This window comes from Zonotrichia albicollis, chromosome 4 (genome assembly GCF_047830755.1).
Source record: "Zonotrichia albicollis isolate bZonAlb1 chromosome 4, bZonAlb1.hap1, whole genome shotgun sequence".
NCBI classification, from domain to species: domain Eukaryota; kingdom Metazoa; phylum Chordata; class Aves; order Passeriformes; family Passerellidae; genus Zonotrichia; species Zonotrichia albicollis.
In genome coordinates this window covers 21,103,268-21,130,819 of record NC_133822.1, presented here as the reverse complement: position 1 = coordinate 21,130,819, position 27,552 = coordinate 21,103,268, and the positions used below count along the sequence as shown (strand labels likewise).

At 47.0% G+C, this 27,552-nt stretch overlaps 2 protein-coding genes across 4 annotated transcripts in view; one reads left to right on the top strand and one right to left on the bottom strand.

The window, feature by feature from the left end:
• ATP6V0A4 (ATPase H+ transporting V0 subunit a4) overlaps nucleotides 1-13,942 on the bottom strand; it is a 30,003-nt gene extending 16,061 nt beyond the window's left edge. The window contains exons 1-11 of one of the 3 annotated variants that reach the window (XM_005482743.4): nucleotides 13,503-13,942; nucleotides 11,145-11,359; nucleotides 10,606-10,684; nucleotides 9,746-9,840; nucleotides 8,558-8,683; nucleotides 8,084-8,178; nucleotides 7,196-7,322; nucleotides 6,627-6,709; nucleotides 1,853-1,946; nucleotides 1,079-1,291; nucleotides 655-805 (exon numbers count right to left, since the gene is read on the bottom strand). In XM_005482743.4, coding sequence (XP_005482800.1) covers nucleotides 655-805; nucleotides 1,079-1,291; nucleotides 1,853-1,946; nucleotides 6,627-6,709; nucleotides 7,196-7,322; nucleotides 8,084-8,178; nucleotides 8,558-8,683; nucleotides 9,746-9,840; nucleotides 10,606-10,684; nucleotides 11,145-11,261 — 1,180 coding nt within the window. In that variant the 5' untranslated portion in view covers nucleotides 11,262-11,359; nucleotides 13,503-13,942. The remainder of the gene's footprint in view (nucleotides 1-654; nucleotides 806-1,078; nucleotides 1,292-1,852; nucleotides 1,947-6,626; nucleotides 6,710-7,195; nucleotides 7,323-8,083; nucleotides 8,179-8,557; nucleotides 8,684-9,745; nucleotides 9,841-10,605; nucleotides 10,685-11,144; nucleotides 11,360-13,502) is intronic. The other 2 variants (XM_074539053.1, XM_074539054.1) reach the window with 2 other exon arrangements.
• A 5,128-nt stretch (nucleotides 13,943-19,070) lies between these two features.
• On the top strand, nucleotides 19,071-24,503 carry TMEM213 (transmembrane protein 213). The gene is made up of 3 exons (XM_005482742.3): nucleotides 19,071-19,714; nucleotides 21,946-21,999; nucleotides 22,804-24,503. The coding sequence occupies exons 1-3, from the start codon at nucleotides 19,633-19,635 to the stop codon at nucleotides 22,971-22,973; spliced, it is 306 nt and encodes a 101-aa protein (XP_005482799.1). The 5' UTR covers nucleotides 19,071-19,632; the 3' UTR covers nucleotides 22,974-24,503.
• The last annotated feature ends 3,049 nt before the right edge of the window (nucleotides 24,504-27,552 follow it).

Genomic DNA, 27,552 nt, shown 5'->3' with positions numbered 1-27,552 from the left:
TGCTGCCCTAAAAGGCCTCCTCAATTCCTCCTCTACACACCAGGCAGTCAGATCTAGTGCATAACTGGCTTTACCATCGCAAAGAATGTTCAGTTGTATGACCTGTACCTTCCTTGCAGTTTTATCCTTTGCTTCTCTTCTCAACATAATAAACACCATGTGTAGACAACTGCATTCTGTTTTGCAACACAAAAATGTATTTGAAGGTTACTATCATGTTTCTCAACCTGTTCAGCCTCAACAATCTGAGTTAATCTCACCCTTTCACACAGGCCCCCATTTCTAGGTTTCTACTAATTCTCAGCGGTCTGAAATTCTCTACCATTGTTTCAAACTTTTGTCAGGTCCTTTTGGCCTTCTTAGCCTCAACACCCTCATTTCCCTTATAAGCTTGTTCTTTTCCTCAGACCAGCTACCTCACCATTTGTTCTCCATCCTGTATTTGTATAGTTCCTTATTTCCATCACAATCATTCATTGAAGACCAACAGCCAAATTCTTTGCCTGAGAAAATCCATGCCTAAACACCAAACAGTTCCGATATGGTTCAGATTTCTCAATCAGCAACGAATACATTTTTTAGGATAGTGAGAAAGCTCAAAGGCTTTAAGTTTGGCTCATGCAAACCAGATATAAGTAGCTGAGTGTTTCTCACCTGGGTTCATCTCCCTGTAGTTGCCCACACCGTATGCATCCACAATGTTCTGAAACCCAGCTGTGAACTTGTTGGTCCTGTTGAAGGTGGGTGGTGCCATCTTGGTGTGTATGGCAGTGAGGATGGGGGCAATCGTGGAGCCACTGCGTTCCTGCAAACACAGTGACAAGGACAGACACAGAGTGGATAGAAGAATTGGCCCCACAACACCACTTCTGGCTCAAGGGCCTGTCACAAACCTGCTAACATTTAATGCTAACCTTAAGCTCTGTCAAGAAATGAAAGGTCAAACGACAATGGGACAACCTCAACTTAGAAAAGGGAGCTCCACATTACAGTACCAGACCTGTCTGAACATATGCTCAACATATAAACAATTCAGTGTGGGTGAGAGCTTCAAGGACCCAAACTGTTGCTCTCTTACCATTCCTTGATGGAGAGCTCTTTTTATCCGGTCAGCATCAGCCACTGGGAACCAGATCTCTGCAATGACACACTGCTGGGTGACATCGATGTTGCAGCAATTCAGGATGTGGTAGATGGCCTTGATTTTCTTCACCTTGATCCCCCAGGCCCACAGGTTGGCAGCTGCCTCATGCAGCAGTCGTTGGCGGTGGGACTCAGTTTGTGTTATCACCTGTAAGCACAACACAGGGCAACACTCAGGACAGGGAAGCACAGGGGGAGGAGCTACTCAGTTAACTGGAGAGGGTTGATGGAAAGGAACTATTTGCATAAATGTGGGGTATCCTGGAGAGCAGCATCTGCAGGTGTGGACACAGGATCACTCAACACTAGGTGCACAGTGCTGCTCATCAAGAACTCTCCCTGCATGGTCCTGAGCCACTCTAAGTGTAGAGGAGACCACTGGGGGTTACTTAGCAGTGGGATTGGCTCCCTACCCAGTTGCTTACAGACTGGCCACATCTCACCATGTGCTCCCAAGCTGGCATTTCCTGCAGGCAGCCACAAACCTGGGGAATATCACACTCATGAGTAGAACTACAGTTCATGGTCTTGGGACCTCCACGCATCATGTGGCCACCACAGTGCTGCTGTGTAAGCGAATGAGGGAGATAATGAGATATGGTGTCCGGAGGACAACCTGTATGGTCTGCAACATGGTTTCAGACAGGACAAATATCTGGGCAGGTCCCACTTGTAGGGTTCAGTCCTCAGTGAAGCCACTGCCACTCACTGTGTTTAAATCCTCGATTCTTGTGTTGACTCCATCAAGCATTTCTCGGCGCTCGGTGGCAGACTCCGGACAAGGATAGACCGTGGCACGAAATCTAGCCTCAGTAAGAGAGAATTGAAAAATACCTGTTATTTAATGTAAATTTTATATAAAACCTGACTGAGTTTTTTTTTCCTTTGTACTCTCAGCTCAAAGGCAGGGACACTGGACTTCATTCCGGACCCAGCAGTATATTCACATACCACAAAGTTGCACGTGGTCTCTCAGAAAGGTGCAAATAGGTACCTTTATCCCTTGATGAGAATAAGGATCCCCTCACCTGCTCTAGCTGAAAAACTCTCCTTGTCTGAGGTGATATAAGGACCTGACGTCAAACAGAGGTCATGTAGACACCTCCCTTCTGTCCACAAGCTGCTTGAATTGAGATTCAAGGAAAACCCACCCTGGCAAAGGCAGCCTCGCTAACACAGTAGCCAACAGATGTCCCTGTTGCACCGAGGTTGGAAAAATACCATGTGCCTGTCTGCAGTACCCTCCTGCAGGCACTGGGAGAAGGCACCAGCTGAGCCACTGCTGCACTGCAAGCAAACGCCCTTTGTGCGGGCAGGCTGCATAAAGTAAATAACCCTGCAAAAACAAACAAACAAGCGAGCAAGCAAACAAAAGGACAGTATTTTCCTGATAAAAAGGAGAAAGGTTGTATGCTTCTGGTCCACCTGCTTGCCTAGACACCTTGGGAACAAGGGAAGGATAGGTGAAGGGTTTTAAACACCTGAGAGTGTGCCTGTTACATCAGCTTAGATAACTAGTATGAAAGCTTTTATAAGCTTACCCCCAAGGTTCTGTTTGGAAGATTCAGTGGTTTTGTTTAGTGTGGTATAGGAAGGACTAATGTGGGATTCTAACATGAGTGAATGTCTTGGCTCCATGCAGGTACTGCTTCAGCTGTAGCACAGAACTCGACTTTCTCTAGCACACCTGCAGGTCACTCTGGTGCAAAGGTGCTTCCACCAGCACAGCACACTGCACTGTTGGACACCACATGATCCCAGCACAGACAATTAGAAATGAGCTGCATGTCTCTCTGAGAAGTGTGCAGCTACCTGTCCTGCCTGCAAAGCAAGTCACAGAGTACTCTTCATGCACAACAGCAGGCACAAGAAGTTCCCCCTGGGACCTTATGGGCCACAGGGTGCACTGCTGCTGCTCTCTGCCTGCAAGTCTGGGCTGAGCTGAGGTGCTGCAGTAACTAAAATAGCAGACATCCCTCCTTTTTGTTACTTCTTGGCTTGTTCAGTGATATCTAGTGCATGCGCCACCCCTGCCGCTTTGATACTGCCCATCAGATCTGCAGGAAGAGATCCTTCCTCTTTGCAGAGCAGAGATCTCCTGCCCCTGACCTAAGGCAACACATTTCCACCATCCTGCCGTGGATATGCTGAGTAAGGGTTGCTGAAGGGCTGGCTTTCTGCACATGAGATGAATTAAAAGATGTAACAGGGTCATAGGGTTCTATCCCTGTTAAAGAGACAAAAATGCACAGGCTCTGTGTACAGATAAGCATCATTCCCCGGCCTCTGTTTAAGCACAGGATATTTTACCACCTGCTCTACAAAATCAGTTCCAGCACACATACAAGTGAGTACAGTTGCAAATTGAACAGAACATGCTGCAGTTTCCTAGAGATCAGCCCAGAGCTGTGTGTAATGACAGCACGTGCTCTTCAGCTAAACTTCCCTTTCCAGAATCGAATTTCTCCTCACTCAACACCTGGTATTCATTTCCAAAGGTTATTCACCCTACCTAATTATTTCCATCTTCTTATTCTTCACAGCTCTTAGTTCATCTTTAATAAGGATTTTTAATCAAACTTGAAAGCCTATTCCTCCATGCTGTACAGTTCCCCCATTCCCAATAACGTTATTGCAGCAGTGCTGCTTTGATCTTTTAACAACCATTTTGCATACTGAGTATCAGCTTTGCCCTAATGGCACAGACATCTCTGAAAGCTCCAGGAGAATTCAGCAGGGAATCCTTACATTGATAAACTCAGCTTAGTATTCACATTAGTACTGAAGCAGCCGCAAGAAAAGGAGGAAAAGAAAAATTCTTACGTTTTCCTCCTTCCTGCTCCCTCTACACCTTTCACTAATAAATTTGTGCATGGACTTAATGCTCATGAAATTGGCAGACTAATGTTAGCAATTAGAGTCAAGCAGGGACTACAAGCGTAACCTGAGGCACACAGCTCTGCAAACAAATCTTAGCCTGCCTTGCAGGAGGCTGGCTCAGACCAGTCCCATGATTTTTGCAGGATATTTACTTGTCATGAATGATGACTTAGAGCTAACCAGAAATATCCTGCTGGGGCTGGAACGACACTGCCATCTGCTTTACGTGTAGTCATGCCTGCCTTAAAGGTGGGCCAGACTAAGGTGTCTTGTTGTGGGTACCAGGGGTGGCTGATGGCCCACAGAGCACAAAAGGAGGGCCAGAGTATTAATACATTTAGAAATCTGCCACACAGGCAAACATCCATATAGATGGGCATACTAGCAACCAAAAAGTTTTAAATGAAGAAGGAACATAAAAGATGACTTCATTAACACTGCAAAGAGTGTTCTGTGGATTTGTCTTTGGTAGGTGTAGTTTCCTTCAGTTAGAAGGGCCTGAGAGAAATTAGTCTAAGTTTCTTCCTACAAACCTACCACCACATACATCTGCAACACTAGCTCCTAGAAACTTTGCATACACAACCTCCCTGTTGGATCCTGAGGTTGATCCTCTGAGGGATCTACTCACATTTTCAGCACTGCCTGACCCCTAGCTGCAGAAGGCTGTGCCTATGGTTTGGGGAATTTTGGTGTCAATCAACAATGAATATGTTGACAGGCATTGCGTTGCTTGCTCTTTTACTCCCATCCCAGGAAAAAAGTTTTTGGCTTTTGACTGCAGGGAATTTTAAATGCTGCATGGGAAAAAAAAAGACATCCAAAATGGAGAACTTTCAGCACTCTATGGGCAACCCCAGCCAATTCTAAATGTATGCCATGACTTGCATGACACAGAGGCAAATCCAATGGAAAGCATTCCCCACCAGCAACTGCCCATGCAGAAGGGGAGAAGAGGTCTGAACAGCATTTAAAAAGCAGGCAAAGAAATGAGACATAAAAGGCATGTGGGCCTGATGAAGCAAGTCCAAAGAAGGGCCAGGAAGATGCTCAGAGGGATGAAGCACCTCTGCTATGAGGAAAGGTTGATAAAATTGGGGTTGTTCAGCCTGGAGAAGGAAAGGTTCCAGGGAGAACTTAGCACACCTTCCAGTACCTAAAGGGCCCTACAAGAAAGCTGGAGAGGGACATTTTACAAGGGCAAGTAGTGACAGGACATAGGAGGAATGGCTTTAAACTGAGAGTAGGCTTAGGCTGAATATTAGAAGAAGCTCTTTACTGTGAGAGTGGTGAGGCACTGGCACAGGGTGCCACAGAGAAGTTGGGGATGCCCCATCCTTGGCAGTGTTCAAGGCCAGGCTGGATGGGGCTTTGAGCAACCTGGGATAGTGGAAGGTGTCCCTGCCTATGGCAGGGGAGTTGAAATGATCTTTAAAATCCATTCCAACTCAAATTGTTCTATGATTTTATTATAGGCAGGAAATTGTTATCCAGGAAGAGAATGAGGCTTGCTGAAAACTCAAAGGTCACCGGCAGCAGCAGTCTGATCCTGCAGAATGGCTATGGCAGAACTTCCCGTATGTCTGAGCTACTGGATCAGAAATCAGTGACTGAGAGCTGGGACTCTTCCCTCATGTCCATGACTGCTTCACAGAGAGATGCCACCTCAGGAGGGCTGAATTTCCCTCTGTTTCCCTCTGGATGGTCCTTGCCCTGCACTGCTCGTAGAAGGTACCTTGGAGGGCCCCATTTGCTATGCAGGAATTGCTAACAGTCCCCAGGGTTCTGTCACTTCTTGGGACTGAAGTCAGTCATGCCAGCTGGATGAAAGATCCACCTGCTTTTATTCTGATGAAAGGCAGGATGTAAGGAAAGGCCTGCCCTGAGTGCAGATGTCAGGGAAGAGGAATTGCCCAGCCTCTCCCTGCAGGCTCTTGGCTGGCCTTGCCTGGCTGAGGAGCTGTACCTGAAATGGGCTTGGTGACAGCAGACAGATCCTCTCATCAAATCTGATTTACACTGCAACAAAGCTCATTGGTCATCAGTGTTATGAAAGAGTAACAAAATATTCAGCCTGAATTATCTTTTCAAGATGCTTAACAGGGTGGAAACAAGTCAGGTTGTATGAAGCTTTCATTTCTCTCCTGGGCTCTGTCTCTGATTACACAGATATTGCTCAAAGGCCTTGGGAAAGGGTTGAATAAACTACAGCATCATCTTTCTATGAAGAAATGCAGGAAGTCTTTAGAGCAAGTTGAGGATTACCATGTTTCCAGTCCTCAATTAGGGACCCTGATTTTCAGGGGAAGAGTGCTGAGTATTTTTTTAAAGAATCCCCTTTTAGATGTTCCAAGTAAAAAACCTAGCAGCTGAAGCTCCCAAGAGCTGAATGCCACTTTGGAAAATGTAGGATCTCTAGTTCCAAGTGTCAAGGTGATGGATGTCTTTCATGATTAGGAGCAGCAGAGCTGAGGAGGGGAAGGGAGGTTGGTTGCAGAGCTGACAGCTGGAGATCTGAAATCTAGTTCCAAATTCAGCCAGCCCAGACTGCCAGTAACCACCTCTAGGGGAGACATTGTGGCTTACGCACAGGCCTGCCTTACCCATCACAAATCTTCTTGATTTTCTGTTTAAGCTGCTCTCCTTGATAGAAGATAATGAACACATTCTTCTTCACCTCTTCTCTCTGCAACACACAATTCAAGCAGTATTTACCACACCCAGAGGCCAGTGCAGAAAAGTTGGTATTTTTTTTTTTGGCAGCCTCTCCACTGGCTGCTTTCATCCCCCATCCCCAGTTTTCCATCAGCAGTGTTTTCCCCAGATGCTCTTTCAGGAAACAGTCAAGGGCAGCAGCTCTGGGATATGGGGGAAGGAGCAAAGGGGACAGAGCTCCACTGGGGCATGGGGTTCACCCCAAAGACACCAAGGGGAACTGACCCTCCATGGCTAATTCCAGGTGGGGACAGCCACAGTCCACCTCCATGGTGGTCCCTGTAATACAGCTGCCCTGAGGCCTTGTGTGCATCAGGAAAAGGAAACCACCTCAACAGCAGCAAAAGGGGAAAGCAATGTCAGAGAAACTTCTCCCATCCTCAAACTGTTCCACAGTTGCCCTACAGGCTGCCCTCAGATCCAGGGCAGAGGAAAGCACAACCAGGTTGGTACCTACTGTCACAGGGTCCTCCATGGGGGTGTCCATTTCTGTGTACCTCAGGTAAATGTTTCCCCTGCAGGCTCGCCACAGTAAACGCTCAAAGGGGATCATCCTTTCCCTCTTTATTACCCCTGCTGTGAATCTGAGCAGAGTTACAAGATAAATTAATTACAAGCCCATTCCATGCCTTTTAGAACCTGTAGCACACATGATTTCACAAGCCCTTTTTTTCTAGTCTGTGCTAGCCAGGGCTCTGCTGCTGCTGCAGAGGAAAACCTTCCCTGCTCAAGCCTGGCTTTTATCTCAATCCACTGACTTTATTCTATGGCTCTTTCTTTAAAAAAAAAAACAAAACAACTTTCCTAGATCAATAGGTGAAGGTGAAGAGAAAATTCTGGCTAGAAATGGAAGAATGGAGAGATGCCTAAAGTCACAAAAATGAGAGTGTCTGAACGGCAGAGGCAGGAGGTAGAAATTTTGAAGTGTTGGTTTATCTCTACTCTTCTGTTTTCCTTTTCTGAGAAAGCATCGGACTGCAGCCCAGTGCAATAGAAAAAGCATGGCTTTTTCTGTGGTTAGACATCCATCCACATGGACCAGATGCCTAGTCCTGAAGTCATGGGTGAGGTGCCTTCAGAGAGGAATTCTCAGTCAATACCTACTGAGGGATCACTGGAATTGGTGGCCTGGAAGCAGAGGTCCATTTGTCCCCTGACCTATAACCTGACCATAGTTTTGATGACAGTTTCTGAGGACAGTCACTCTCTTATCTTCGTGAAACAGCTGTGCAGAGGAGGCTGGTGGCACCCTCTGCTAAGAGGCTGAAGGAAGCTGTGCCAGTGTCACAGCAATGCAGCACAGGTGGGAAGTCTGGCCAGGCTGGAGACCATCACCAATACCCACCCCAGCTTGGCAGCTGCAGCAGCAGGAGTGCTTCTCAGCTCCAGCAGTCCAGATGTGTCTTCACTAAAGAAATCATCTGGCAGATTGGTTTCTGCCTGGAAAACATCAGTTTTACAAAACACTCTTCAGCATTGCCAGTTTGAAAACTATTTTCACATTTTTATCTTAAAAACTTTTCCCCAAAGGTAGCTTTCCATAGAGATTTCCATGGAGATAAGACCAAAGGAAAACTAATAAAAGTAAGCTATATCTTAGCAATGGAAAAGCATTAATGCTATTTTCAAAGAGATCTGTGAGCTAAGTTTTTGAGCCGCACTGACTCAGAAAGCAATGCAGGCCCCAAAGTGACTGAGGTGTTTTTGCAAACCTCATCATGGCTTGTGGTAAAGACCTCTAAAAGCAACACCAAATGAAAGTGCAAGTATTTTTAAGAACTTTCCACATCTCCATTGGAAGAGCAAAGAGGCCTCTCACCTCGAAAAAATCCTGGGTTTTCTTCAGCAGATGTTTGAGCTCTGTCAGCTCAAGGAAGTTCTGCTTCAATGTTTGCTGGTTCTGGTTGGCTTCCAGCAGCTCGGCTTCAAGTTTCTCCAGCACTGTCTGTTTAGGGTCCAAGCACATCCAGAACAACTTGGAGCAGATCAGTGGCTCTTTCCCAAGCAGATATCAAATCTCAAACAACAGTTTTGGTTTGGTTTTGTTTTTTTTTTTTTTTTTTGAAGGAAGAATACAGAAATAATCAACAAATAGTTTGATAAACACTGTTTGTAGGAAGACATTCGTCAATGCCAGTGCATCACTTTTCCATTGCAAACATTCCCTGATGGATGTATTGTCCTCTTCTGGCATTGGAGTTCTGATGCCCCTGACCCAAGCACAGGTGTGTGTGTGGTGTAGGTGTCTCAGCCTGGCTGGGTATCTCTGTGGTTCCTTACAGACATCTCACACCCCAGACTGACTGGCTGTCATTTTACTGACTACAAAAGCAACCTACATTAGTTTAGGTTCATTAGCATAGGCCAAAAACTAGGGGATGACATGGGGCTGGGAATACACCAGGAAACCGAATTACTTGTGAAGCTAAAGCCCTTGGAAAGCTTGATTTTCCTTTCTAATTCACCTTCATATGCAGCATTTTAAAATTACCCTGTCAGTAATGACAGGCTTTATTCTAGCCTGCTACCAGCTGGGCTAGAATAAAGCGTCCCTTGTACATCCAAAAGCCAGGCCCAAGTGTTCGTGTCAGGCCCCAGCATCACAACCACACTCCCAGCGGGACAACCAGTCCTGGGATTTTTATGCAGTGAAGTGGTCTAACATCAGGTCTCTTGGTAAAACACCAAACCCTTCTTACTCTCTCCTATTGATGATGAGGCATTCTGTGAAAGCAATACTTTTTCATTAATATGGGGGACCAGAGGGATGTTTCACAGGGCATGGTAAAAAGACTGGGCTCCTTTAGGAGCAGGCAGCAGGACCAGCCTCAACCTAAGAGCTGAGGCAGCAACCTGGGGAGCCTCTCCCGGGTCAGGGAGAGTTGTGCCAGTCTCAGGCACCAGACTCTTCCTTGCAGGGAGGGTTCTACTGAGCACATCACATCACACTGACAACCCTTGCTGTGCACTACCCTTCCCTCTCCTGGCTCCACCCCAAATTCTGTACCTCCATATCAATCATCTCCCGAGGCAGGGGCGTCTCTGGGTACTTTTCTCCTTTGACTATCTCAACATTATCTTCCATCTCATTTTCCAGAAAACCTGCAAGGAAAGGGCACAGAACTCTGAACACAGAATCATCCCTGGTGCATCATCCTGTCACCAGCTTGTTGCTCAGCCAGGACCAAGGCATCCTGTGGAGCTGTGACAAGATTAATTGATACATGAGTGCCATCATCTCAGTGCATATACACAGCCACCAAGGAATTAACACCCCCAGCCTCCTTTCTCAGTGGAGGTGCTGATTCCTCTGAAGTCACAGTGCCCATTCCCATTCCCACTGGCACAAGTGGAGACCTTAGCCCCCTTTACTTGGGGCAGTGAGTAAGGCACACAGCTTGGCCAACAATGCCAGTTTCTGCCACTGTGGGTACAGTGGGCACCAGAGTTGTGGTGGGGAAAGTGCAGAATTCCCAGGACACACATCCACAGCACAGTGGGAATCACAACTTCTGCTGCTTGTGTTTTAAGGACTTATCCCAAGACTGAAGCCCTTGGCAGAAGTGTATGCCAACAACTGGTGTAAGAGGTTATCTGGACCAGCCCCAGATTTATCTTGTGATTTTATAAAAGCTAATTAACAGTTTTAAGTTCAGTTAACCATTTTCAAAACAAGGGCAAAAATTTATTGCCCATATGGGGTGAAGTGGTAATTAGCTGACGCATGGAAAACATTTCCAGGGGCTCAGATGAAAACATCACCATTTTGCCACTAATTCTGCTCCCCAGTATGAGAGCACTTAAAGAAACAAATCCCACACCACCAGTTGGCAGGAAGCCGATTGCATCTGACAGGCGCTTACTCACGCAGGATTCTCTCCAAGGATTCGCACCTTCTCACTTCATTCACAAACTTTCTCTGGAAGCTGTTGACATTCACATTCAGCTAAAAACAGGAGGGAAAACAAGCCTGGGGCTGAAGGCTGCACGCGTCTGTGCTCATTTTTGAACATTAGCAGAGAACAAGTGCCTTTGGTGCAGATGGCAAACACCACTGGGTGTGAGATGGTCCTGCTGGCAGGGAAATCCCATTGGGTTACTTATGGACCTGGTGGCCCTGCCCACAACAAGAGTCACAGAGGGGCCTTCATGGAGACACTTCTGGGTCCTGATGATGCAAAGCGTGGCTCTAAGGTTGCGCAGAAGGCACAAGGGTGGGGACTCAGGGACGGGTGGGGTCTTGGTATGATGTTTGGCTTTCAGATCAGCCTTGGGGAAATCCCGCTCTCACCATGGACTTTTTGGCTTCCCTACAGGTGCATCTTTCCCAAGTGCTTTGAGGGAAGGACGAGCACACCCTGGGGCACGTCTCCAACAGCTCAGCACGCCAGCCAGGCACTACTCACATCTCTGAACTGGACCAGCCCCAGCTCCCCCAGCTCAGCCACGCAGCAGTAGGCAGCCTCCACCTGCAGGAAGAGCTGCCTCAGGCTCATCTCCTCACTCCGGAAGATGGAGGCCATCCTGCCCGCTCTCCTGTGGCTTGGGAGGCCCTGGGACTCCTTGTGGCAGCAGCAGCACTCTCTTCCTTGCCCAGGCAGGTGCAAGAAGGTGCCAAGCTCTGCAGGAACATCGGGGTCAATGAGTCAAAGTGCTGGCAGATCACCCAGTGCTGCCCATCACATCCACCAAAAGGGTTTCTTCCCCTCCTAAGAGCCTCCCTGAACCCACACGAGGCTTCATACCACCAGGGCAGTGAGAGATGCTAAGGAATGTGTGTTCCACAGGGAAAGCGGACAGTCACCAGTCTCCTGTGACAAACAATGAGCAAATTCCCTGCCCTGTCCCCTGCTGGACCTGAGCACTCCAGACCACTGCACTCAGGTGCCGTAATTTGGTGTCAGATGCTGTGATTGGAAACAACCCAATTTCTCTTTGCTTTAAACACACAGACAAAAAACCCCCAAAGCAACAAACCCCAATGATTTCACCTTGCAATTAGACAAGTGAAAGAGGCCTGACCGGTTTTCTTTCACTATCATTGACAGTGTGAACATTGCAAACCCATCTGGAGCATGTCATATGGATGAGGGGAGAAGAGCAGACTATTTTCTTTAAATTACAACAACCTTTAGGATTTCAGAAGAACTTCTTCCTCATAAAGGATTGTTTTCAAAATGAGATACATGAAATAGCATGCATTGCATAAAATTTCCCATCATCTCTATGCTTATTATTAGTTACTTTGAATAACCTCAACATAGAAATTGTCTTTAGTTGTTCTCACGCAAAATTAACTGATCAGCATGCACAAACACAGTAACTATCTTTTTCCAGAGAAAAACGTGCAAGTAGATACACTTCTTGCATGCATTTAATTTTGCAGCAAGTGTATGTTTTATAAATAGCAAAACAAAATCCCTTCATAACCTCACTTCTACTTGTTGACAAGGGTAGCAAGCCAATTGTCTTTTACCCCTTCTGTCTCTATGAACCTTATATTTCAGCATTTTTAAAAATAAATTGTGGATTCTATGAATTCTCTTTATAACATACAAAAAGATTAATCTTATATAAAGAGAAGTATTTAAAGGTCTTAAAGAGTTATTTAACAGGAGCATGATAGTCACAGGTCTGTATTTGCTCAAATGTTCTAGGAATTCTCCTACTCTCTGTACCTGTTCACTTGAAAATTTAGGATGCTGAAAATACAATATATGATAACTAATAGCTTGTTAAATGAAAACATCCTGTGCCAACTTAAATGGATTGAATATATACATTTTAAACTTGGTTGGACATTTTCCAGCAAACTGTATTTTTCACAAGAGAAAAAGACAAAAGCTGCAAGAGACTCACGACTCATGCAAAGTAAATCTGTGTTAAGTAAATAAGAAAATTTAAGAGACCATCAAAGTGTCCAACCCTAATTTCTTTAGACTGCAAAGTGTGAAGAAACTATGATCTAAAGCAGTTTGTATTTCTAAACATGCAGTTAGCTTCCATCAAAAAAGTGCTAAATCCTTAGAAATAATAGAACAAAACTCAAATAAAATACTTGGAAATATCTTAATTAAGCTGCTTCAAGCCAGGGTTCTACTCTTCCTTGGTAATCTGTCAGGGAAATCTCCAAAAGCTCACTTTCATGAATTAAAGAAACACCTACTCCGAGGAAGGCAGAGCTCTCAGCCTTTCAATTATTCCTACAGATGCAGGAGGCTTGCCCAAAAGCACCTGCTGGCCAGCAATAATGTCAAAATCACCTTCCCCCTTCCCTACTCTCATTTTTTGCTTTGGCAGAAGAACAGTTAATTGAGAAAACCTTCACATTTCCCCCCCTGCTGCTTTTTCCATTGAAGTGCATGAAAGAGCTCCGGGTTTGGGCAGGGCAGAGGGTGCAGGAGGTGTCACCGGGGTTTACCTCTCTGTGAGCCACCACGGGTTTACCTGTGAACCACCATGGGTTTACCTGTGAACCACCATAGGTTTACCTGTCTGTCACACAGCACAGGTTTACCTGTCAGCCACTGCAGGTTTATCTGCCAGCCACCACAGGTGTACCTGTCTGCCAGCCACCATGGGTGTACCTATGAGCCCCCAATGGATTTACCTGCCAGCCACCACGGGTACATCTGTCAGCCATCACAGGAGTACCTGTCTGCCACCACAGGTGTACCTGTGAGCTACCACGGGTTTACCTGTCAGTCCCCGCGGGTTTACCTGTCTGTCACCGCGGATTTACCTGTGAGCCACCACAGATTTACCTGTGAGCCCCCACGCTCCTTCTCGTCGCCCTCTCTGTCCCCAGGGCAGCGCCGAGCTGTCCCCGTCTCTCCCGGCGTCCGTGTGCAGGTGACAGTGACAGCAGCGCTCTGCAGTGACAATGACAGCAGGGCTCCGCAGCGGCTCTGCCGGGAGGGGACGGCAGCCCTGGCCAATGTCCCGTCCCACCCAGGGCACGGCAAACCTTTGCTTTTAAGGTCAGAACCGGTCTGGACCAGAGAAGGGAAACCCTTTGTGTCCCAAACAGCTCCCAGGGGGACGGGACCGAACGCTGTCGGGCTCGGTCACCACCTCCGTGTTGTGGCAGCTCAGCTTGTTGGGACTGACAAGAGACGGGACAACGTGGCTGTCACCGCCCCGGCACCCGGAGGGAGCTCTGGGAGCCGCCGTGTGCGGAGCGCTGGCCCCGCATTTGCGAGCTCCGGTGGAGGCTCAGCGAGCAGGGAGGTGGGAAAAGCTTGAGCGCTGTTCCTCGCTGGTTTTTCCTCGCTGAAGGCAGTCCGGGAAAGGCCAGGGGAACATCGGGAGATTAATGATTTTCCTGGCGCTGGGGGACGGGCAGAGAGATGGAGCAGGGAGAGGGCTGGGAGGGCAGGGGCTCTGTTAACCCTTGGAAATTGATTCCCAACCCTTGGCATAACCAATGCTGGGGGGCAAAAGGGGCTTTATAGACTCTCTGCCACTTCAGCCACTAAAGCAAGGGCTCCAGAGAGAAATTCGGCCCCTCCTAAAACCAGGGGCTTATCTCCCACTGATGAGGCAGGGTTTCACCCCGATGAAAAAAAGACAAGCTGGGAAAGTACTAAATCTAGCACCCAGGAAAAAAAAATCCCTCCCAAAATAAGAACTAATAATAATAAAAAAAAACCCTCCCATGCCACAGACATCTTTTATGAAAAATCCTGTCCTTAGGGATTTTCCTCCTGAGAAGCTTCAAGAACAAAATGTAAACATTGATTTTCTGCTGCTGTGGAATGCAACAGGTGCATCTGTGATTGGTCTCATGTGGTTGTTTCTAATTAATGGCCAATCACAGTCAGCTGGCTTGGACAAAGAGTCCAAGCCACAAGCTTTGGTTATCATTCTTTCTTTTTCTATTCTTAGCTAGCCTTCTGATGAAATCCTTTCTTCTATTCTTTTAGTATAGTTTTAATATATTATATATCATAAAATAATAAATCAAGCCTTCTGAAACATGGAGTCAGATCCTTGTCTCTTCCCTCCTCCTAAGACCCCTGTGAACACAGTCACACTCCCAAAATAAGAACTAATCAAAATGCATGGCTATATAAAATAGTAAGGCACCCTTCAAGAAATGCTTTCTCAGACCTGTTCCTTTGGAGGCACCCAGTAACCCTGGACCAACAAGCCAAAGGGTTTAGTTAGTCTATGGGAACACTGCCAAAAGACAAGTAACAGCAGAGGGTTTCCCAGCACAGGGGTTTTCTGTTCAAAAGCAGCAAAGGGTTGTCCCACTTCACAAGGTCATCTTGGTGAGAAGGGTTCTGCCATTTGCTCAAGTCCAAACTTGCTCTGTCTCAAGCTATGTGACCTAAAAAGGAAATACTAAAAACGACAAGGTATTTTTGACAGGTGGGCCTGAAACGTGCATTTTGCTCAGCAAACCCCCCAGATGACCTGGCTGTGGGGTTCCCAGGGCTCCCACCCTCTTTGGTTGCTCTGTGCTTCTCCTGGACCAGCCACTGCCCATGGTGAGCTCTGCTTTCTCTATCAGTGCTACCAAAGCAAGGGACTAAAGGCTGATGAAGGTCAGCACCTTCTGCTGAGAAATTGGAAATTTCCTTGATCAGGCAGATGTGAAGTCACAGCCATTGACTGTGTGGATGCCCCAGAGGGCTGTGGAGAAGCTGGTGTGGCAAAGGGAGGACTTTGCCTTCCAGCCCATGGAGCGATACCAAACAACAGGAGTCATCATTCAGCTCCAAACTGGTTCATATTGACACAACAAAACAAAACAGCTCCTCAGGCTGCTCCCCTCACCTCTGACCACAGCACATTCTTCCCCCTTTGCTCATCTGATGATTCTTGGCTTTGCTTCCTCTTTGCTCCTTTGCTGCTCTTCCCCAGCCCCCCAAAGCACAGTCCACCCCCAAAGAAAGCTGCACCAAGCTGGCTGCCCCATCCTGCTGGCCAAGGAACGAGCAGGGATAAAGCCTCTCCCCCACCCTCCCCGGGTGAGAAGCAGAGAGGAGAGAGAAGAAAGCATATCCTGTTTCACGCCTCTGGCATGTGGAAGTAAGAACATTATTTTATAATAATCCTATTAATGCAGATGAGATGATGATGGCTGGCCATGAGAAGCCCCATCAGTGGGCTCTTTGTTGGTGCAGGCAGCTCTGACGGGCCAAGCTGAAGGCAGCCTTTCTCTAAGCCCTTCATTGCCTGGCTGCTCTGGAGCCCTCTCCCTGGGGTCCCCAGATGAGCAGCATGAGGTCACAGCAGGGCCACAGGCTCAACATTTGTCTAATACCAACCCCAGCCTGGACTGGACAACACAAAGGGCAGGGTTGTGCTGTTTTCCTAAATGCTAGACTTGCTTTCCTCTGCATAACAGCACATCCCCTCTCCCCTTCTTTCATTTAAAGAGTAAAACCTTTGTGGTCTTGACATTTTTTGTCTGAGTTTTAAAAATCAACCCCCCTGTTCACAGGTATCTTTATCTTAGATGGCTTTTTTTTTCACATCAATGAAGACAGTAAACAAATTGGCCCCCACCCCGACTGGCAGCAGGTTTAAGATTCTGACACATTATTGGCAGCAGGTTTAAGATTTTGAACTTTTTTTTTTTTTGCAGCAGCAATCAGATTTAATTTGGAATGAAAAACATAAACCAGTTGCCTGTGTAAACAGGATATGTATACACACACACAGAGTGAGCGTGTATGTGTGTGATGAAGGTCATAATTTTCTGAGAGCCACACCTGGTGATGTGACAAGGACAATGCTTTGGTCACCAGAGAATCTTAGCCTTGAAGCTCTCTGTGGCACAAAACCTACCCAACAGCAGCTATTGCCTCCTCCATAACCATCAGGGAAAGCTGCCCAGCCCTACACACTGTGGAAGAATCTCCAACAGGAGAGCTGGGGAAGGACCTAATTTTAAAGAGTCTTGTGTTGAGAACAGCATGAAAATGGGAGCCCAAGGAAAGGAAGCAGCATCTCTGCAGGGCCTGCAGCTGTGCCTCATGTGCCAGGGCATCCTTGTGGAGGGAGATGGGAGTAGAAATCAAGGGAAGGCTCTGGAGTGTCTTATCGCTCTTCAGGCACTCACAGCCTTGAAATATAAACCCGTTACAAAGAAGAATGAAACAAATCCAAATCTGTGTCAGGAAATGATTTTGCAGAGCTCCCATTGTGTCTGAACTTATCAAGCAAAGCCTTCATTTCCAGCCTGATCCAAAAACCACTGAAGCCAAGCGCAGCCTGTTCTCTGCTTCAGGAGACTTTGGAGCAGCCCTTTCTGAGCCACGGAGGGAGCACATTTTGGAAAAGAAAAGAAACACATTATGTTAATTGTGCAAAAGCATTTTCAGCATCCTTTAGAAATGGGGACATTTCCCTACAAGCTGACAAAGAGTATTTAGTTACTAGTTAAAATTCAAAAGAGATTTCATTAAAAATTGAATCATTCATGCAATAGCAGATCAGTTTTGTCTTTTTGTTTCTCCTCAAGCATTTTGTGCTGCACAGAATACTTTTGAATTAATTTACTTTTGCAAAATTAATTGCCAGGTCAATTTTCAGTGGGAACAGAAGGTGAGAAATTCAAAAGGGAAAGGTGAATCTGGCAGACAGCACAGGGCCTTTCCCACTTAAAGAGTTAAAGTTTAGCTTTGATGCAACAAGTAGCTCAGCAAAATACACAAATTAAAGACAACCTCCACAAAAGGAGGCTGAGACAATCAAACAAGCCAGAGATGAAAATTATCCCAGGGGTGAATTTCAAGCAGCTCTGAGCATTTTGCAGCATCTCTCCTGCCGTGACTCCTGTCTGCTGAGGGTGGTGGCTGCTGGGTCACAGCCCCACCTGGGGCTGTGTCACATTGTGCCACACCTGGGGTGTCAGCTGAAGGACAGGGGGACAGGCCTGGGGTGTCAGCTGAAGGACAGGGAGACAGGAGGACAGGGCCTTGGGTGTCAGCTGAAGGATAGGGGGACAGGGCCTTGGGTGTCAACTGAAGGACAGGGGGACAGGGCCTTGGGTGTCAGCTGGAGGACAGGGGGACAGGGCCTGGGGTGTCAGCTGAAGGATAGGGGGACAGGGTGTTGGGTGTCAGCTGGAAGACAGGGGACAGGGCCTGGGGTGTCAGCTGGAGGACAGGGGACAGGGCCTTGGGTGCCAGCTGAAGGATAGGGGGGACAGGGTGTTGGGGTGTCAGCTGGAGGACAGGGGACAGGGCCTGGGGTGTCAGCTGGAGGACAGGGGACAGGGCCTTGGGTGCCAGCTGAAGGATAGGGGGACAGGGTGTTGGGTGTCAGCTGAAGGACAGGGGGACAGGGCCTTGGGTGTCAGCTGAAGGATAGGGGGACAGGGTGTTGGGTGTCAGCTGAAGGACAGGGGGACAGGCCTGGGGTGTCAGCTGGAGGACAGGAGGACAGGGCCTGCATCCCAGCAGCAGCAGGAGGAGGCTGTCACAGACCAGCCTGCACAGCTCCAGCTCTGCCAGCACTGCTGGAGTGTTGACATGAAAACAGGCTGGGCACACACACCCGTCCCAGCTGACCTGCCTTCCCCTGCAGCTCCCTGTGCCCTCTGCCTGGGGAACTTCTGGCTGCCTTGTCCTGATGCATCCTGGAAATATTCACAGCCAAATGGGAGCAGAGCATTTTTGGTGGTGAGGACAAGCAGGTTCACCCCACAGAAACACTGGGCAGGGTTTTCCTTAAATGAAGGGAGACCAGATCAACCTCACAGCTTTGCAGAGCTGTACCCTGCTGTGCGCCATTCATGTAGGAAGCCTGTTGTGTCCTTTCCTGTGGGTTTCAGCCGTATGGAAGGGGAAAGCGAAATTTGTTAAATGCTCTCCATCCTACAAGGACTGCTGCTCAACATGCTTTGCCCTAAAATATCAGCAGATCCACAGCAGGCCCCAGACAGGTCCCAACAGGAGCACCCAAAGCCATGAGTGAGCACGGCAGAAGAGCACCAGCAGCCTGCTCCCTGCAGAGCTCACCTCTCCCAGTGCCTTCCTGCCTGATTTCATGCCTGGTGTTTCCTCTAACAAGGATATCATCATGTCAAAGATAGGAGCAAGCACAGCCAACAGCCTGAGGAAGAACAGCAAAGTGTGCTGCTCATCAGAGCAGGACAACACCACATGCACTTTGCAGTGTGGCTTTTCCAGCCAGGATTGCAGAAAAATTCCTGCAATCCTTTTTCTGTCAAAAGCATCCTTTTCCTGTCAACCCTCCGAGTGTGCAGTCAGAGCTATGCTTACAGGAAGGCTCAGCTCCTGCTTTGCACATCCCAAGGAGGAGGTGCAATAGCCACCAAAGAAAGAACACATTTTCCAAAATCACCTTGCAGAGGATGATGGATGCAGGGAGAGAGCTGTGCTCACAGGGAAAGAACAAAAGCAGACCTAATGCTGCTGGTTTTTTGGGATCCCACACAGCTATTCCATAAAAGCATCACTGTGGAAGTCAAGCCAGTGAACATGCAAAAAAAAAAGCCAAACTGGGAGACAAAGCCTCTGCTCCAGTCCTCTGCTCCTTTCTGCCTCTATTAAACCATCTTCACAGGACTCAAAAGACAGAAGCTGCCTGAGACCCTGTTGGAAAGGGCTGGCACTGGAGGCCTTTCCTCCTTCTAGCTGCATCATATCCTGGGGAGAAACCTTCAGGCTTAACCCTCAGGGGCCACCTCCTGGTATCCACCTCCCAGTGAAGCTGTTTTGGTCAGAGCCCTTCTCTTTGCTCACCTGGCTGTGGCAGGAAAGTTCAAGGTGTCCTGGCAGCAGGAAGCTCCCTTGCTCCACCCTCTGCCCAGCTCAGCGGCTCCCGGAGCTCACCGAGGGATTGCTGCAGCAGATCTGACAGTGACAGCGACAGCCACCTGCTCTGTGGGGACACAGGAGCGGCACCTTCGGCATGAAGCACTTGTCCTGTGAGCCCCGGGCAGCCCTCGCTGTGCTCTGCCTCACCGCTGCCCTCTGGGATTCCTGCTCTGCAGGTATTTCCCTTCCCTTCCCTTCCCTTCCCTTCCCTTCCCTTCCCTTCCCTTCCCTTCCCTTCCCTTCCCTTCCCTTCCCTTCCCTTCCCTTCCCTTCCCTTCCCTTCCCTTCCCTTTTCCCCTGCTCCTCTCAATGCTTTCATGTACTGGCAGTAATTTGTTCTTTAAAAATAAGGGGGCATTCCCTCGCTTCACCTAAAAAGTAGAAAGAGCTGGAATTAATTAATGCTGATGAGAATGACTGATCACACTGTAAAGGGATGTTATTTTGCCAGTTATTTACAGAGCCACTGTAAATGTGGCTGAGTTGCAGGTGGCTCCTCTGAATGGCAAGGAGACAGAGGCCACAGTTACTTGGCCCTCTCCTGCTTGCTGAGGCAAAGAACCACCTGCAATACCACCCATTAGGATCACTGCAGTCTGATTTAACTTTCAATATAAGCTTTTTGCAGAAAATGTGGCTTTGGTGCCACCTTAATTGTAGGAGTTGCCTAAAACCAAAATGTAAGTGAGACCTGTGAGCTGCTCCTTTCTCACCAGCTACTGCCTGCATTTGTATATCAGCATTTGTATACCAGATGACAGCTGCCAGCTGTTTAAAGGTGGGCTGGCTTTGACAGCCTGTTCTTTGGGCTGCAAGATCTAAAAACACAAACCAGCACTTGGGATTCTGCAGTACTTCCTTCCACAGGTCATACACAGGTTTTAATGATTCTTCTGTGAGGTACTTATTAACTGAGAAAACAAACCATGGGCTTGGCCAAGGTCATTTTGCAAATCCTACAGGGTCAGACAGAAGAATGGGGAATACTCAGACCCTTCCCTGAAGCAGGGGCTGCCCTCTGAGCAGGGCAGAGGCCACAGGGAAAGCTCTGATATTGATGATGATGGGTCAAATCAAATCACAGAGCTAGGCAACAGCAGGTGACCCCAAGGGGAACATGTCCTGCAGGACAACCTCAGTTTACTTGCTGTTCCTTGGAAAACACCAAACTCAAAGCAAATCTTTGGTCAAATGTGTCTCATTCTGTTTTCTTTTCCTCAGCTGACACTAAACCTGAGCTACTTTTTGCACTCTTTGGTGAAATCAAGCTGGGGCTGATTTTCTCTATTACATTCCAAATTACCAGCTCAGTGATGCCTTGACTGGAAACAGTTCTCTCATGGCTTCTGCCTGGTCTGTGGGCCAGCAGCATATTTGGGCTTCTCCATGCAGCAGGAATTCTCACTACTGGAGCCTCTCTAGGCCTCTTTTCATGTCTGTGCAGGAGATACTCTACTTGGCTGAACTTGAACTGTGCTGTTCATGGCAGCACAGGAAGAGTTGTTTCTCTGATCCCCTTCCTTCTGCAGCAGGGCAGATGCACAAGGACCAGTGCAGCTTGTGTTTTCACCCCTGCAGACATCCTGCAGCTGTCCTGGTTTGATCCTAGGAGCATGCTGAGGGGCAAGGCAGTATTGGGAGGACTAAGGAGGTTTTGGCCTGTGACACCATGAGCAGATTTGGAGAGCTGGACACCAGCTACAGAGTTGTGTCAGAGTGTGTGTGTGTGTGTGCTGATTCTAGGTAGGAAGTAGGATAAAGAGGCAGAACCCTCATCAAAGCTCCAGGCCTCTCCCTCCTGACTTATTTCTGCATGTTGTGTTTTCCACCCTGAGCTGGTTACCATGCTGGTATGAACCAGAGTCCAGCTAGAGCAGTTTCAGATGCTCTGACCTGCAGCAACGCCAAAGGTCCCCACTGAGGCCTTGATGGACCTGCTGAGCTCCCCAAAGGTGGCTCTGTCACACTCCTGTGCACTCTGGGATATTTCCAAGGGTAAAAGGAGGCAGAGGTTGAGGCTGCTGGCCATGGATCTCTCCATGCCACTGAATGGTGTCTCCCCTTTCCATGCTTGCTCATTCTGCCCCTGCAGCCTGGGCAAGGACAGTGGTTAACTTGAGCTCCCAGGGCACGGCTCAGCCAGGGTCCCACAAAGGCAGAGGTGCAGAGATTCACCTGCTCCTGAGGGATGCTGCTACAGCAAGTCTCTGGAGCTGGGCTTAAAAGTGGTGGGATAAGGAAGCATATCCTAATGCAGCAATGTTTAGGGGCAGGAACTTAGTCTTTTCAAGTTGTTTCCATCCTACAGACCTCTACAAGGCCAATGGATTTCAGATTTTCCTGCTTTATGCCCAACATCACTTTTCTAATCCAACTTACCTTTTGTCCTGTGCTTTCCTTCTGGCAGCAGCTGAAGACATCTCCAATGTTTCATCAACTGAATACGAACCATTGTGTCTTAGTAAGTCTTCATAAATAATTCCTACCTGTTAAAGTTGGGTGATGAGTCTGCACAGTGACTGAGAGGCTGTACTGGAAAGGGATTTATCTCTTCTCAAGTCTTCCATTGTGGGTCAGCCTCTAGGATGCATTTCTAAGACTCCTCCACTGTCATGGTGTGATATCTTAGGTAGATTGAGACAGACTCATAGCTTTGAACAGAATAATTGACAGCCAAATTGTGTCCTAAAGCTCCCTGCCAGACTGCCTGCAGGCATTATATGGGTTCCCAAGAAGGCCCCTTTCCCTTGCCCTACCAAGCCACAGAGAGCAGGGACAGGCCTTCCCAGGCATTTCCCCTGGGGAAGGCTGTGAGAAAGCTCAGAGAAAAAAATAAACCAATTCTTATCTCCACGTGCTGGCACCTGTTGCCAGGCAAATGTGGAATGTGTTATGGAGATTTGTTTATCAAAGGATGGTAGTGTTTTAGTTGGTGGACCAATGAGGTCAAAGCTGTATCAGACAGGCTAGAAGGGGTTATGGGTTTCTTGAGAATATAGTATTAATACAGTATAGAGGAATAAAGCAATGGTTCAGCCTTCTGCATCATGGGGTCAGTGCTAATTACACCCATGTCAGGGGGACCCAGCTCCAAACAACCCGAGGTCCCACCACTACTCCAGAGTCATCCACCAGCTTAAGAGCCAGGCCTAGAGGAAGGATGCCAAGGCAGAGTGATGGGGCAGAAGCCATCTGCCCTCTCTGGTGAAGGAAACCTCTCATGTTCACAGCCTCCCATGGGCTCACTTCACTTCTGCTCCCCCAGATGTGAACTTCTGCAGGCAGGCAGCCACGTGCTGCCCCTCGGGCATGGATGACTACGGGTGGATCGCAGCGGCCGTCGGCTGGAGCCTCTGGTTCCTCACCCTCATCCTGCTCTGCATGGACAAGATCATGAAGCTCAGGCCTGACGAACCCAAATACTTGGTGGCCTGAAGCAGAGAGAGCCAGCGAGCAGCAGCACTGGGCGGACTGACAGAACATTTCAAACATTTGCTAAGAAACAAAAGGGGAAGGGAAAACATCTCCAGCCCAAAAAGGCCCGATCCAGGCAGGGCAACTGCTGAGGCTTCACCCTGGAGCTGCCAGCCAAGGTGTGGAGCAGGCAAGTCCCTGAAAGCCACCATGTACCTGCCACAGTACAAAACTCCCAATTGTCCCTGAGCCCTCTCGTGCTTGCTGTGAGCACAGCAACAAGAGGAGAGGCTGAGGGACCAGTGACCAGCCTATAGCACATTGCCTCATCTATGGGTTTGACACAGAAAGTGGGCAAATAAAGCTACTTTCTGGAGCAGCAACATTACCAGAGCCATTACTAAGCTATAGGCCAGGTCACATCAGTAAATGGAAGTAATAATTGACTTTACTGAGGCCTTTTCACTCACTAACTTGCGATATTTAAGTCTATTCACTGATACATGGGAAGACTTATGGAAACTTAGGGATTGTTTGGGCTAGTTTGAAAATAAAACTCATTTTTCCAGAGCCATTTAGATGTGAAATGTGTTGCAGGAATTGAATGTTGGTTGTATTTATTCAGCTTTCACCTGCCTGAAACTAAGACAAGATGAACTGTGGCAAGCAGGTGTAAACCAGCATATCCAATTCATGCACAAAACTGTTCCTATTATCCAAGATAATGAACACTTTTATTGATTGAAAGACTCTCACTGAGTGGTTTATATGGATAAAGCTTAGAAATTGTTAGAAACAGGATTCTCAGAAGATGTATTCATGCCAGGAGGGTTTGCCTGCAATCAAACTCTGATTTGGTGCAGTTGCACCAGTTTTATTTCTATCTCAATAAATCAGCATTAAACCTACCTATACCTACACAAAGTTAGCAAATCTGCTAGAAATCAACTGAAATTAGGCATAAAAATTTACTTTTTATGCTTAACTTTTAAATAAAGCTACTCAAACACCATTTGAGATCTTTATCTGCTATAAATAATTATACTCTCCCATCAGCTCATCAGTATGTTAGTAACTTCATGAGTGAGAAATGACAGAAATCAGTTTAAGACTCTTCCTACTGATTCTGGCACAAGTAACACTTCAAATCAGGACAATTTGGTCACTTCAAAGTGATGGGCAGCTGTCCCTTATCAACTAGCCCCCATCAAGAGGAACAGGGACAAATTGGACACTGAGAAAAAGAAAATACGTCCTTCCCTATCATTATTATCACTTCAGACAAAAAATTCTTTAAGAGTGAAGTGCTGAACAGAGATGCTAATGTCAGGAAAGTAAATTTTCAAAGGGAAGGGCTCAATTCTCAACATTTCAATATACAGCAATTAAAACAAAAGTAATTTTCACACAAGAAATCTCAGTGTTGGAGATACTCAACTTCTTGCCACAAAACCTCTCACTTATGTGCAAACTTAGAGAAACAAAGGGCTCTCAGTCAACCCCAAAATGTAATGAGTGAATTGACAGTTAAACCATTGCACTCATGTACTACAAGTCTTCTACTTACATACATAATTTTTTCCTGTTATATTAATTTTAATAACAGAAAACAATGTGAAAGCAATGTGAAAGATATTATGAAAAAAATCTCAACTTACTTCCTTCATGTCTACCTTCTGCAGATCTCTTCTTACGGCATTTTTCTCTGGGTTGGGAACACAGAAGTGCCTGCGGGATATGGCACTGCTCTTCATCATTTAGGGGAAATATTTCATAACAAACATGTTTCAGAGACATGTTTTGCATGTCTTTGAGTATTCAGCATGTGATACAAGCTCTAGATGTCCTTCAAGAGCAACAGCCACAAAGAGCTGCCCAACAACTGGGTAACTGTGGGGCTTCCTGAAGTCTGCCTGTAGAAGCACAGCTTGCTCCTTCTTCACACTCTCCAAAATAGTGCAGATACCTTCAAGGGTTGTAGTGGACTTAAAACACAGTTTAAGTCTTGCATTTTCCTTTGAGGATTCCCAGCTCAACCAAAAGGGGGAGAAAAGGAAAAAAGCCTCATATTTTGTTAAAATGTACTGCCCTCAAGGATTTTGTGTGCCTGTGTTCAGAGGCGATACCCAAGTCTCCACAAAATCAGGTATAAAAATGGAGTGCACCTCACAGATAATTTTTGCTGTGAAATGTATACTTTTTCTAGATCAGTGACCTGTAAACCTCTGATCTGATGTGACAGGGTTGTTTCTTCCTGCATCACCTAACTCTGACATCTGACATTGTCAGGTTTGATCTGCAGCTGCTTCTCTTCAAGTCACTTGATGGAGACACTTAGAAAGACTCGACACTGTAACGAATCTCATGGAGGCACTGCTGTTCCCAGGTGCGGAGGGGGGCATATGTGGCCCGAAGTTTAGAGTCCGACTAGCTGAGGGCGAAAGGCCGACGCCCCTCTGCAATTCCTGGCCAGCACCCTTCGGCATCTGATGGCCTTGGGCTGTGCTGGCTGCAGACTGGCTTACACCGCTGGTATTGGGGAGGAACGGAGCTGACCATTTCCCGGGGGTTAAACATCGGTTTATTGAAGGTGTTGCGGGATCCAAACGCGGGGAAACCAACCGGGAAAAAGTTTCTCCATAGGGAGTGAAACAGGATTATAAAGGAGGGGGGGTGGGTACAGGCGGAACCAATCGGGAAAGGTGAGGGGATGAACTTCACAGAACTGACACTCCATGGAGACCAATAATCAAAAGGTAAAGGAGGTGTCCTGGGACCCCAGCCAGCCACCATCTCCAGAGAGGAGAAGGTTCTCGAAACCTGGGAGGAGAAAGGGAGTGATTGACTGGACCCAGGGAGGAAACAACTTTCACTTATAAGGGAAACCAGGGGAGGAGCAATTACATATCGGCAACTATGAATAGCGGTTACTATAGCAACTTAGCTGACAGGCTAGCAGTGGCGGGAAAAACTGGGGGAACGAAACCATTTTACACATAATAGGGGAGAACAATACATAAATTGGGGGAATAACACAAGAAACTTAACAACACACTACAACACCCAGGTGTGTCTGGGATCCCTAAACAAGGTGGCAGTGTTCCACAGGCTCCAAGGCTATCAATGGAAACATCTTATCTGTTTCTACATATTACAGGGCAAACCACCAAAGTATTATTTTAAAGGGACTCTCTGAGGTACACACTATGTGCTGTACTGATCCTAAGGGCAATCACAAGCACAGTGCAAAACTTTGCAAAAGGAGGAGAAAAGCCCTAATGGTGTTGTCAGTGCTTGTCCAGTTACAGAAAGCACTGAATTAAAAATTTGCAGCATTAAACTGAGACCCTGATATAAAGACAGAAATTAGTAGGCAGAAATGGATTATACATACCTGATTTCTAAAATGTAAAGATGATCTGTAGTCAGCTGTTACATGTCCTGGAATAATTTTATCCAGGGAACACACAGGAGCACTGGTTGTGGGTTATAACCCTCATTTAAGAGCAACTGAGTCACAGTTGAAGGCTGTGATCTGGTTTTGATGCACAAATTAAACATACAAAAGCACAAATTAAATATACATGACTATACAGTACAATGCCTTATAAAGTAGTCCATGAGCAGAGCTGAAGGCTGGTGTTCACATCTATTGTGAATTGTTTCGTGCTCTTAATATCACTCATAATTTAATACCTCTAATTGTGGATCCCAACCAGTGGAATGCTGTCCAACCCCTGCTGACTTCCAGGGAGCTACACAAACATCCAGCACCTGCCTTGTTTTGTTCTTTGGGTTTTTTTCACTGTAATTCAGGAATTCACTGTCATTTTTATTCCCAGAGGAAACCCTGGAGGCAAAGTGGAACCACTGATTTATCAGCATGCATAAATCCTTTTTGTGTTAAACCTGGGTGCCCCATCAAACTGCTACACACCACGTCATGGCACTAAGCTGGTATAGGCACTTACATATCTCCAAACATGTACAAAGTAAGGTGATAGCTACAGATGATGATGGAAATGTTAATGCTCCAGTCATTCATAGTTATTGTCTGTCCAGGACCAAAAAGTTCCTCACTGGAATGAGATGGAGGAAAAAAAAAACTATTCCAGCTCTTATGATTTAGTATAAAGAAAACCAAGAAAATTGTTGAAACCTGAATGGCTGGGGAAAAAAAAAAGTGTGACTAAAATTCACAAATTTGAACCACAGCAGCACTGCTGACCACATCAGCAGAGTTCTTCCTATCTTCTGCACCAAGTTTCTGAATCTCAGTCATGATGATAAGTAGTGCCTGGAAAGGGAAGGGAGATGCAGATGGCACCTGGGAAAGCTGCTGGTCTACAAGTGTTTCAGACAGACAGAGCACTGGGGACAAGTAACTGAGCAGCACTTTCAATAACAAAGGAGAAAAGCAGCAGCACAGCATTGCAGGTAACTGCTTTAATTTGCCTGGAGATAATATCAATCACATCCAACTAGTGATTTTTTGAACAATTTTGAATTTGAGCCTAAATGGACTGGTACTTGATGCACGACTCTTCATCCTTTCAGAGACCACTGCTTTGGTAATGACTCACATTACTCACTGCCTTGA

What these genes read in the sequence shown, in the direction of transcription:
- TMEM213 (XM_005482742.3), top strand. Translation starts at nt 19,633, where the DNA reads ATGAAGCACTTGTCCTGTGAGCCCCGGGCAGCCCTCGCTGTGCTCTGC. An exon ending in CTGGGATTCCTGCTCTGCAG is followed by an intron (nt 19,715 to 21,945) that starts GTATTTCCCTTC and finishes TCCTTCTGGCAG; the next exon opens with CAGCTGAAGACATCTCCAAT. An exon ending in ATACGAACCATTGTGTCTTA is followed by an intron (nt 22,000 to 22,803) that starts GTAAGTCTTCAT and finishes CTGCTCCCCCAG; the next exon opens with ATGTGAACTTCTGCAGGCAG.